This window comes from Bactrocera dorsalis, chromosome 1 (genome assembly GCF_023373825.1).
Source record: "Bactrocera dorsalis isolate Fly_Bdor chromosome 1, ASM2337382v1, whole genome shotgun sequence".
In the NCBI taxonomy this organism is placed as follows: Eukaryota; Metazoa; Arthropoda; class Insecta; order Diptera; family Tephritidae; genus Bactrocera; species Bactrocera dorsalis.
In genome coordinates this window covers 109,473,648-109,486,427 of record NC_064303.1, presented here as the reverse complement: position 1 = coordinate 109,486,427, position 12,780 = coordinate 109,473,648, and the positions used below count along the sequence as shown (strand labels likewise).

The following is a 12,780-nucleotide window of genomic DNA, read 5'->3' as shown; positions in this document are numbered from 1 at the left end:
GCCCGTAATATCATCTGATCAAATTTGAACCGGACTGAAAAATGCAAATGTTCAATATTACCTTCAAAATAGGCTTCTGCGCCAATTTAAAATTTATAAAATAGTCACGCCCGTAATATCATCTGATCAAATTTGAACCGGACTGGGAAATACAAATATTCATTATGACCTTCGAAATAGGCTTCTGAGCCATTTTGAAATCTATAAAATAGTCACACCCGTATCTGATCAAATTTGAACCGCACTGGGAAATACAAATTTTCATTATGACTTTCAAAATAGGCTTTTGAGCCAATTTGAAATTTATAAAATAGTCATGCCCCTAATACCATTTGATCAAATTTGAACCGGACTGAAGAATTCAAATGTTCATAATGGCCTTCAAAGTAAGCTTCTGAGTCAATGGGCTCAATTCCAGTTTCCATAGACTTATAAGCGTCGCCTGTGAAGGCCTTCTGTGTCTTCAGCGAATTTCGGTTTTTGGATTTCGGCTCATTTTTGGAGCGCCATTCGCTCGACTGTTAGTGATTTTCGACGTTATATTCATAGGTTCATAAGTCCAGTCTAGTATTACGCTACGCTTCCTATCCAAATCATTAAACAAAACTTTAACCCAAACTTTACCTAAAACAGCAACTAAACTGCGTTGAGTCGATCCATAAGAGATGCCGAGATCCTCTGCTAGTTCTCTGCTGAAAATATGACGATGACAACATTTTCAAACAAACCTGACGCGTCAGAAACAAACAGCTGTCAAACAGAGACTAATTGATATAGAGATCTAACTCCGCACGAACATTAAATGGTTATATTAAGCTACGAGACAATCTTTTACCGTTTTGGTTTGGTTTTAATGCATCAGTCCGGGTTAAATCTGATGGTATAATACAGGCATAGATATATAAGTGATACTTATATATGAAGCCATAGCTAACCAAAAAATCGGCTCGCAAGCACGATTTTAGACAGTTGAAAAGTTTAGAAAGTCTGAATTAGCTTGAAAGTAGTCTTTTTGTGCCGACCTCTTTCAGAAATGAGGAAGTTGAAACTAAAATCCTACCTATATTGTAGTTGAATGCTTGTAATCGCACGCGGAAAGTTGATTAAATAGTTTTTATAATGGGTAATTCATAGTTATAAAAAATTTTCCATAAACCGTTGGAGAATTGCTACAATTTTAGGCATAAAGCGAATGAAATTTAAGCATGTTGCTTAACTTTTCAACAAAAAATTTAAAATTTAAATGTAATCATCTATTTAATTCAATTTCCGTTGGGAATGTAAACATGTTTATAGAAGTGTGTATGTATGTATGTATGCGTGTATACATGTGTGTGTGTTTGAAATCCATTTAACACCGCTCAAATGCCGGCCTAGCCATTTTTAACATTGACTTGCTACATTTTTTGCTGTCAATTTAGTTACACCTTTTAGTCTCTGCTCACATCGATACATACACAAACACATACAAATGTATTTATGCATAGTCAAGCGTGTCCGTCACTCGATTTGCTTTTGGCGCTGCACACAATTTGTTTGTTTACCTTAATTTATTATATACAATTACGAATTTCATTTGACCGAAATCACTTTGCTTACACACGCACATTATATAAATGTGTATATATTCATATATATAAGTATGTATGTATGTATTTTAGCAACAGCCGGCTGCAAATTACAGTTGTAATGCTGTTACTTCGATATGATTTTTCGCTATGAACACATTTTATACAAAATTTCCGTAATACAAGTCCACATATACACATATATGCATATGTATATATGTATGTATGTATATCTGCATGTGCGTTTAGTAAGTAATGCATACGTGCGTACTTAAGTATTACGAGTATGCATGTATTTATCTAAAATAAGGCTCATTCCCACAACAGTGTTTAGCTTAGGTAGCCAAACGAGAGTATTGTACAATATATGCATGTGTATGAGTGGAAGTATGTTTGCATTTCATATTTGTTGTTGTTGTTGTTAATTTAATGAATTGCATGAATTTAACAGCTAAATTGCACAAACACCAACGCACACACACACACACAGCCACAAAAACACCGAAACACGCACACATATACACTAAACCGCAAAACAACTGCACACACACACACACACACAAACGCGCACTTGTGAGCAACGCACAGGTAATCGACACAAGTGATGTGTGTTAAGTGCTTTTGCGGCTGCTTTTGCCATCAGCTGACGCCTTCAAATGCACGTTTATGCATGTAGATATGCATGTAAATGTGTGCAATTGTTTGTAATTGCGGTTTACTAATCCGCACGCACACACACACACATATTTTGGGTGCTTCAATTCATTACCCTTTGCGCACATTACTCAATGATCTCAGATATTTCACTATGCTCCTTTGCTATTTATTACAAATATCTCTCCAAAGTCGCCAAACACACACTCGCACGCGCTCAAGTTCAAGTATTTATGTGGTCTACAGGGCGTATGCGTAACATGATTATATTAAACGCGTGACAGCAATGGACTACAATTTGTTTCCTAACAGTGGCGCATAAAACTGGTTCAAGCGATATATTTGAGGATTTAGAGTGACATATGTGAAGTAAAAATTTAATATTTTAAAATCTCAAAGCAATTTTTTTTAATATTTTTCCGAAGTAAAGTAAAGTAGAATACATATACTCGTGTATCTTAATTTTAATTAAAAAATAATTTGTATGGATTTTATATATAATATATAAATAATAGAAAGATAAACCGCTAACTTCGGCTGCACCGAACCAATAATACCCTTCGCTGTTTCAAATTTGTTTACAGGAATTTTGCTTGGGCAGAATGTATGACAGCTGCATGTTATAATGGTCCGATCTGAACAATTTCTTCTGAAATTATGTTGTTGTTTTGGAGAATAATATATGCCAAATTTCGTCACAATATCTTTTCAAATAAAAAAGTTTTCCATACAAAGACTTGAGCTATATATAGTTCAATTCGTGTGGCAGCTTTATGCTATAGTTGACCGATCTGAACAATTTCTTCTGAAAGGGTAGCAATACTTTGGATAATATTCTATGCTAAATTTCGTGAATATATTTTTTCAAATGAAAAAAATTTCCTTACAAGAACTTAATTTTGATCGGTCAGTTTGCATGGCAGCTATTTGTATGCTATTATGGTTCGATCTGAATAAATTTTAACCAGACTATAGCATTACTTTGCATAAAGATCTGTGTCGAATTTGGTGTCGATATCTCTTCAAATGAAAATTTTTACCCTACAAAGATTTGAGTTTGATCGGTCAGTTATGGCAACTATATGCTATAGTACTCCGTTACAGGTGGTTCTGACAAGTAAACAGCTTGATAGGGAGAAACGGACGTGTGCAAAATTTGAGGATATTTTATAGCTTCTTCCGTATTATACTTGTATAGTGCGGGAGTCCGGTCACAGCAGAATCTTCAAACCCGATGAGCTCGCTATAGTGGGCAATATTTAACCAATTTCAGCCAATTGCAAACCATTCGGGTTTCTGATGGTCTTTTACGTTCTTTTGTTGGACCTTTAAACCTCCAGTGTCCAGCTCAGCAAGTGTCAACAACCAGAACTTGCGTGACTGAGAGATCCTTCTGGCCTAGAGTTAACCATAAGAGGTCCGTTGAACTATTGTCTCTTATCAAAGCCGATCTCGCGTAATTTTTTGTGTTTGTTTTGACTAGGCACTGTTCAATAGATTTACATGAGTTGCGGCTAAATATTCTGGTGGACGTTCGACTGTATGGAGGAAGGCGAGCCGGAATCATCTTTTCACTTGTCTATTGTCCGGCTTTTGTCAGCCTGAGATTGAAATATCTCGGTAAACTCACATTCGGCCTACCTACCGAAGGTGCCGACAGAAATATTAACCGACTTAATAAATTTGTGGTAAGAGCAAAACGCTTCGTTGATCGATGCGGATCTGGTGATCTACTTTTAGGAGTTTATGGATAACATAAAGGATAAAAATGTGTTCCAGTGAGATCAATTGAATCTAATTTTGGTTCAACGCCACGGCCTAACCCAACACAAACTTCACAGCAAGTTTATTATATACTGTTCAGGGTATAAACAATTGGAAATTTGAAAGAATTCGTTTATGCATAAATAATTTTTTAATTAAAAAATTTTGAAATTAAGAAACATTTGGTAAAATTTTTATGTACATACATACATAAGCAAAATAATAGTTTTATAAATCACCTTTGTTGAAATTTTTATTTTAATGTTATAATAATATTTAAGTAATAATTTTCGAAAATAATAGAAAAAAAAAATCTGAAATTATTTTAGAAATATTTTTTTTTAATCGTAAATAAAAATTAAATTTAAAAAACTAAATAAAAAATATTATTTTTAAAATTCTAAATAAAAAAAAATTTAAATAAAAACAACAATAAAAAAATATATTTTTTACATTTTATCTAAAATTTTTAATAATATAAAAATTAATATTTTTAAATTTTTTATTAAAAATATGATTTAAAAAATTAAAAAAAAATAAATATTAAAAACATTTTTTAAATAAAAATTAATATATTTAAAATTTTTTATTAATTTTTAGGCATACATTTTTTCTCCTTATTACATAATATTAATATTATAATTTTTATATTTTTTTTTAAATTTTGTAATATAAATAATATAATCATAAACAATTTTTTTTTTCGTAAAATAGTATCGTCAATTGAGCCAAAAATTTCGAATTTTCAAAAAAAAAAATTCGTACTCATATTTTTGGCCTCCACTGTAAGCTGTTGACGCGCAGTGTATTTGTTTGTTTTATTTGTACTCAGCAGTCGGTTTGTGGCGCTGTGTGTGGTTGGCTTTTCGTTAGAATGTATGCAAATTTATTGTTGTTGTTATGTTGTTGCTATTATAAATATTTCTACTGCACTTTGAAAACACCGGTCAATCACACAATTGAAACCACACACACATACACTCGCACATTTTCCTAATTACAACTAAATTGACTAAAACCAATACTTAAATATTTATACTACAACTACGCACACATACACATACAACATTGATTTAATAGCGCTCGCTGCATTCATTCATAATTTACGAGTTTCCGTAACATATTTCTAAATTTGCGTACCTAATTTATTTAGTTTTATGTTTTGAGTAAGTTTTTTGTGTTCATTTATAATTTTTAATTTTTATTTATCTACTAGATACATACAAACTATTGAGATAAAGCTTTCAAACTCCTTAGGGGCATTAGGGGGTACTAGGCTCTAAGTGGGGTCAAGAGTGATGTGACGGGTTGTGGTGGTGTTGTTTTTGTTTTTTGTTTAGGTTGTTGTTGGTGGTGGTAGTGGTGAAGGTAAAAAATGTAGTTGTAAAAGTTTTGCTCTCACTTGTTTACCGTTAGTTGATTGACTATCAAAATGCTAATGCATCATTAATAATACTCGAAAAGTACATTGCGCCTATAGATAGCTATGTATGTATAAGTATATAAGTGTATGTAAGTACGTAACTATTTATACATATGTATTTGTATGTAATTTTTTCTTTTTATTTTTGTAGTTTGTAGAATTTTTTATGCGCTCTTGCAAGTTTTAGTTTTTCATCTGGCTTATATATGTAGGTTTAGAAGTATATATGTATGTATGTATTTCATTATATAAAATTTCATTAGCAACATTTTACTTTACTTTATTTTTTGTTTTGAGTTGAGAAAACGTGAAATAATAGTTTCTAAGAGACTAGAAGTGTAAATACATTCGTGAATCAGATCTTCTTTAAATATACATACATACGTTTATGTTTGTATGTACCGTCTGTACTGTAAGTATGTAGTCTGCGAGCATTTGGTGCATACTTTTTGTTGTCATGCTTCGCTTGAAATTTTAGAACTCTTTGTTTTTAATTTTTTTCAACGCACACCTTTTACCTGCTAACTTCAAAGCCATTGTAGACAATCCACTCGCGTTGTCAGATACAGTGATGTCGAAAAGTAAATCATATATTATTTTTTTGAGCCAAAAACAATCGGCAACAAGAAAAAAATTAACGTTATACCCTTCACAAGTACAAAATATTGCTTACAATATCTTTGATCGGTCAGTTTGTATGGCAGCTATATGCTATAGTGATCCGATCTGAGCAATTTCTTGGTGAATTGTTTCATTTTCTTCAAAAAAAATCCATGCCGAATTTTGTGAAGATATCTCGTCAAATGAAAAAGTTGTCCGTACAAGCACTTCATTCCGATCGTTCAGTTTGTATGGCAGCTATATGCTACAGTGGTCCGATATTGACCGTTCCGACAATTTAGCAGCTCTTTGGTGAGAAAAGAACGGGTTCAAATTTTCAGATCGATATCTCAAAAGCTGAGGGACTTGTTCGCATATATACAAACGAACAGAGAGGATCTACGAGGTTTCTTTCTGGATGTTACACACTTCGTGGTAAACTTTATATACCCTGTTCAGCGTAAAAATATATGCAGGGTTGCTTTAGAAGTCGAAAAAGTCCATATATTTATTACGTGAAAGATTTTAGATAAGTCTGGACTCCGCAGTCTTAAAAAGTTTGTCCGATCTCCAACAAATCGCAAATTTCTCGATCTTTTTACATTTTAGAAAAAAAATATTTGGATATAATTTGCTTTTTTGTCTCAGACGAACCAAATACGACTAAACTCGGAAAAAAAGCTCAAAATCGATCAAAAATATTTGGCTTAGGAGATTACGGCGATAAGTGTACGGCGTTACAAACATAACACAAAAAGTTTTTGCCGACAGAACCTCTAGATACCTTACCTAGACCTTAATATACCGATCGTTTATGTGTATCCACGATCTCTCAATCCATTTCCGGCCTCGAAATGTATATGTTTACATATATTTTCAAATAAAGCATGGAACTTCCAGGGAAATGGTCCGAATTTGAAGCACTGCTTCAGAAAACGGTGGCTTGAACCTAGTTTTTCTAGCTAATGGAATAATTGTCAACGCGAACAGTTACTTTCACTAGGTTTCCAACACAAGGTTCAGCACTTAAAACAAATAACAATAACAATAAATTATTCTAAATTTCAACGCCCGTGCATCATCTTCATAGCCTTGAACCTTTGCCTACTATCAGTTATTGCACCAACTGTCTTTCATCTATCTAAAGTTTATTAATTAAACGCCTACACCGATGTCGTTATCTGTTCGACATATTGTAGTGGTTTGGAGAGCGATTGGGAGCGTCGATGGCGGTAGCGCGGTGTCGTGGCGGCTCCGTGTATAGCGGCGACTGCCGCCGCCGTTGCTGTGGCCGCTGCTGCGCCAACGCCTCTTTGATGATGCCGACACGTGAAGTCGTAGTCGTGATCATGACGCGGCAAATAGATAACTTCACGTGATAAGGCAGTGGAAGAACCGAGACGCGATGTCGTCGTCGCTGCTGGGGTTGCCGTTGTCTTGCATCTGCACACCTGATTGCCAATGGTGGAGAGACCTTCAGGCACGCTACGACTACGCGAGTTTTGCAAATAGTTTGTGGAGCCTTGATTGCAGGTGCACAGTAGCGGTTGATGTATGTGCGATCTGTGGAACGAATAGGTTAGGAATTTTGATTAGTTTTATATAGCAAAGTGCTGAATTAAAGGTCGAGCGAAATTAAAGTGGAAAGTGGAGAGCTGTTTTCTTTTGAATTGTTTCTTATATAAGGAGGAAGATTCTCATAATATATGCATACATATATCCCATCGGATATGATATGTAATTTTTAACAGAAACCCAATCAAACTAAAAAGAAAAAACCCTCACCTCGGTGACGTCTGCGCCCACTGATAGTTGTCATGGCAATTGCAATACCATTGTCCATTACAGCAATACGGATTTTGGATGAAGGACAAGCTCTTCTGCAGTCGCTTGCCCATGCTGCGTCCCATGCTCGCATAACCTTGCTCAATATCATAGTGTGGACTATGCGGTCGACTAATGTCCGTCATATGGCCGCGGCCTCGTGCCGCACCCGTACCGTGTACCGCACAGTTTTGCAATTTGTGCACGCTCGGCATACGCCAGCGATCACAGTAGGCGTTATTGCGACAGAGATTCTCAAAGTCTACTTGATTCAGGCTCACACAACTGCGACTCATTAGTAAGTCGGGCGCGGGATAATCACAGCCATTGTAGACATTAAAGTCCACCACGGGCTCATGAAAGCCATGCAGTTTGCAGTATTGTGGAAATGGACGTAGCGTTGGTATAGCGCCATTGCCATGCTTCTTATTGTTGCCCTGACTGCTGATCTCCTGCTCCACGGTTGAGTAAGTCATGAAGAATATTATGATGCCGCCAATAGCGGCGGCTGCTGAGCAAATAAAATAACCAGCGCGCCCATAATTTAGTGAGTAATCGTTGAGGAAACTGGTCAGCGGTATGCTAATGAGCACCGGTAGGGACTCAGCGCCTTTGATGAGCCCTGCAAATGACAGTATTTAACGATAAGAATTTTTAAAGACATATTCTATATTTTTGGACTCACCCCATGCCTTTGAGAACTGTTTCACCTTAACGCGATCCAGTGTTAGTATTTTGAAGGCATAACGGAAACCGCCGAAGCCAATGCCGTACATCCAGCCGAGTATACAAAACCAACGAAAGCTTACGACGAAGGACAGGCTCAATATCGAAATCGCTATCAACGCAATAAATACCTGAGAAATAGTGAAAGTATTTGTATAACAAAATTTCTGGATCTTTTGTATTGCATAGACTTACCTGAGACACAATTTGTGAGGTTATTAAAAAGCTACCTATTCTAAAAGTCTTACGCAATATTGTACCGGCTATAAATACGCCGATTGTGGTAGAGACGCCTAAAAAAGTCTGCAGCAGTACTAAGTCTTCTATATCGGGGCCCTCCTTGGCAACAGTCAAGGTCTGGAAGAAAGAAAATTTTAGTTACAGGGAATAATATTGAGGTTCAGTTATGTGATAGAAAATAAAAGACTTTCGTTTCTGTTTCCTAAACCTCAAATACTAAATATGGCAGCCTAGTTCTCAAGTGTTTATTTCGAGCACGTAGTTCTTTTTAGGTACTACGGAGATTAATTTCACTGGAGCCTCGAGATTTCTAAACTCTAATTTCGTTATAACACAAAAAGTACATCCCTAATATGGAATATTTTGCTAACATCCCGAGAAGTAATGAGAAACCTTAGGAATCTGGAAGACTGAATGTTGTCATCCATATTTGAGGAGTATTCTCAGCCAATTTCTATGCTACATATGAAGTAGCCGCGCACTTTTGTTGGGTTTAGCTCAAGACGGAGTGTTAAATGGATAAGATACAGGAAGCTTATAAAGTAAAGATCAGTATCTTGAGAATATAACATGAGATCTGGATAGAAAGATATTCATAAGCAGATATATTCTAGACCACAATTTGCAAGAACTACTTGATTTTTACGAGGCTCTTGAAGTCCTATGATGTACTGATTTCTAAGTAACCTATGTATAGGTCACTTTATCAAAAATTTTTTCGGTTCTGTAGTCCATAATTCTGAGAATATTGAAAACATTTTACCATTGAGATCATGGGCGTGTAAATGCCCAACGCCGCCACGGCAGCTGATACGAGTAGTATTTTCACATTAGTTGATTTGAAGGGTGATATGTCGATAAATAAATAACGGACTGTTTTTTGTTCTGTTGTGACCACAGCTCTGGATTTGTTCTCATGCATCTGTGAAAAAAGATGTTCCATTTTAAACTATTAGTTTATATAAAATAACTTCTAGACTCAACCTTTTTTCTCTGGTTTTTCAAATGTTGTATGGCGCGCCTTTGGGGATGATATAGTGATGCGGGTCTATATAATAAACCCATAAAGAAACTAACCGCTACGAGGCCAGCAACAATTTGGAGACCAATACGCCAACCAGCATTGCTGAAAGAAGAGATTTACTTTTTAATTTCTAGCTTTGAAGATCACTGTATGCTGAGCAAATAGTGGCGCGAATATCAGTGCTGAGAGTAAAGCCGGTATGAGGGCTCTCCCCTCTGACTTTCTTCGCTGTGGCGCTATGCCTTCAGTTTCAAATCTTATATAGACTATTTGCTCGGAAGAAAAAGAAAGTACTTACCCAACACCTTCCCGCAATATCACAGAGAAAATCGATATGCCCACGCCTTCGCCAGACATGGCGACCATTTCGACAAATTGCCTACGTCGCTTAAAATAATTACCTAACATTATTGTGGACGATTCACGAACCATGGCCACAGCTATACCAAAAACAATACCTAGAAAGAGTAAAAAATGCTGAGAGTTATATATTTTTTTCTAAACGAAATATGTCCTCTTGGACTCAGACATATTAATAGATATCAAAGCTTCTATTATTTTATATTTTCAAACACTTACCATAACTAAAAAATATTTGCCCCAACTCCGTTGCGAAGGAGGTAAATAATATGCCTAACGGCAGCACTAGACCACCGACCACTGCCATCAGTCGCGTCGATTTCTTTCGACAAAATGTGATCACAAACGGTGATAGTAACATAGAAATTGACCAGTTTAAAGCACCAACCCACTCTGCAACAGAAGAATGTGAGAGAAAGAATAAAATTTATGTGTTGTATTATAAAACCAGTGTCTTACCAATGCCATTGGAGTCTCTCAGATGTTCTATGGCATAGAAGAGTAACAGACCGCTCGACAGCTGCAAGCCTGTCGTTAGTATATGCACCAAAAAGGCTATGCCACATATGATCCAACCCCAGCCGCCATCCGGATAGAAATACTATAATGGGAAGAGAAATTTTCAAGCCATTATTTTGATGTTAACCTAACACAACTTTGCCGTTGTTACTGCTGTGACGAAATTTGTTGGGTAGGAACTCTGCAGTCTAAAATTCATAGATCTAGATGTCGCTTTGTTCAATATTATATAAATATGGTAGATAACAATTTTGTGATCTTTCGGGGTTCTTAAACGGTATAGCTGCAGTTAGTTAGTCTCTAGTAGAGGCTATGGCAAAATCATCAATTCCATATATGAAGAACTGAATAGAACTAAGCGTCTGTTAAGATTTCCAACCTCACAGCATGAAAGCCAATAGGGCAATGGCCTGTTAAAAGCCCCACAACTAGAAAAAAGCTAGCCTTACTAAGAAAAAAGAGATCACTAGATCTCCTCCGATCAATCTTGAGCCGAAGAGTCGCTGGCCAAGCTTCCGCGAAGCCCAGCTATCTAGTAGTAGAACAAAAGAGGATAGAGAGCACCGACCCGCTCCCATTTTACCGGTTATAGCGTGCCTTTTCTTGCTATCTTCGATTGCTCTATGACCCGGCACCTCTGCTATCTGAGTGAATGGTAACTTCTCTAAAGGAGGCTGCACTCTGGACCACCAGATCTAATGCTACCTTAATGGCTGCAACCTCGGCTTGGAAGACAATGCAATAGTCGGTCAGGAAGACAATGCAATAATCAGGAAGTCTGAAACTGGAGTTGAAAGAGAGCTCCGAACAGTAAACCCCTCCACCAACCTTCCTTACAAGCTTTGACCCATCCGTAAAGAAGCTCACGAACCCTCTCTTCCGACAGCTTCTTCTCACCCAAAGCTCCCTCGTTGGTATATTGGCAGAGAAGAAGCCGCTAGAGTTCAGTTTGGCGACTCCACGATCTAGACGATTCGGTATGAAAACAAAGTATGTGAGGATACCCGTGTGTTCAGATACGTCTTCTTTTAAGAACCCAGATCTCTGAGTCTAATAGCCAGCTTCGGCAAGGTCTACGGGCACTATGTTCAAAATGGCATGGTTGGAGTGGACCTTAGTGCACCACACATGCTGATGAGCGCCGCCCGTTGAAGGCTCTCGAGTTTCTTTATAGTGTGGTCTTTTGTAGATCCCTCTACCACATAAAGAGTCTATTTTCGGTGAGAGACCCCACCTCTGGCCAATGGCTCCCCTACAGCAGTATAGGGTATTCGAGGACTTTTTTTGTCCTCTCTTCAACATTCAGCTTCCATTAAAGCTTCTTTTCTAGGATGAGTCCCAGATATTTCACTGTGTCCAACGGTTGCAGGCCGAAGTCTCCCATTTGCGGCAGGGGTGCCACCGGGAACTTCTATCTTCTATTGAATATAGCCATCTCGGTTTTACTTGGATTGTTGGCGAAACCACTTCCGACCGCCAAGTTTGTTATGACGCTGAGATACCCCTGCGTTAACTAGTACACGGTATTCCGGAACTTTCCTTTGACCATAAGTGCTACATCGTCTGCATAGACAATTACCTGCCAGCCACGATCCTCGAGTTAACGACCAGGATCCATAAAAAAGGGGAGAGAACTCCACGTTGTGGGGTAGCCCTACTCCCATTTACGTCGCGTTCGTTGCCCGTTTCCGTTTCAATCACTCTGACGCGCAGAAGACTGAAAATGAGGTGTTTGAGGTTTGATTCAACCCCAAGACCGTCTAAAGCAGTAACGACTGACGCTGGCATAAACTTATTTTTGAAGGTGGTGAGCTTAAAGACTTTTAGCGATATTGATTTGATAGGAACACCAACACGTTTACATACTATCATAAAATTATTGTAAATCCCTAAAGCCTAATCTCTAAACATACCTGTCTAATTCCTGCCGTGTCAACACCAGTACGCCGCAAGGCCGGTATATTTCGATGCAGCATGTGAAATTCACGGTCGTGGAAACCCGGAAATGCCGAATCCTCCTCATCGGTCAAATGTGTGTTGTGTTCATAGCCTGCGGGAGCAAAGTGAAAGAAAACAAA

General features: G+C 37.3%; 1 protein-coding gene across 1 annotated transcript in view; it reads right to left on the bottom strand.

Moving 5' to 3' along the window:
• Window positions 1-5,673: 5,673 nt before the first annotated feature.
• LOC105222735 (uncharacterized) overlaps window positions 5,674-12,780 on the bottom strand; it is a 51,170-nt gene continuing 44,063 nt past the window's right edge. The window contains exons 4-13 of the mRNA XM_049455066.1: window positions 12,616-12,752; window positions 10,643-10,784; window positions 10,403-10,576; window positions 10,122-10,281; window positions 9,784-9,925; window positions 9,563-9,721; window positions 8,755-8,916; window positions 8,519-8,690; window positions 7,795-8,455; window positions 5,674-7,572 (exon numbers count right to left, since the gene is read on the bottom strand). Coding sequence (XP_049311023.1) covers window positions 7,173-7,572; window positions 7,795-8,455; window positions 8,519-8,690; window positions 8,755-8,916; window positions 9,563-9,721; window positions 9,784-9,925; window positions 10,122-10,281; window positions 10,403-10,576; window positions 10,643-10,784; window positions 12,616-12,752 — 2,309 coding nt within the window. The 3' untranslated portion in view covers window positions 5,674-7,172. The remainder of the gene's footprint in view (window positions 7,573-7,794; window positions 8,456-8,518; window positions 8,691-8,754; window positions 8,917-9,562; window positions 9,722-9,783; window positions 9,926-10,121; window positions 10,282-10,402; window positions 10,577-10,642; window positions 10,785-12,615; window positions 12,753-12,780) is intronic.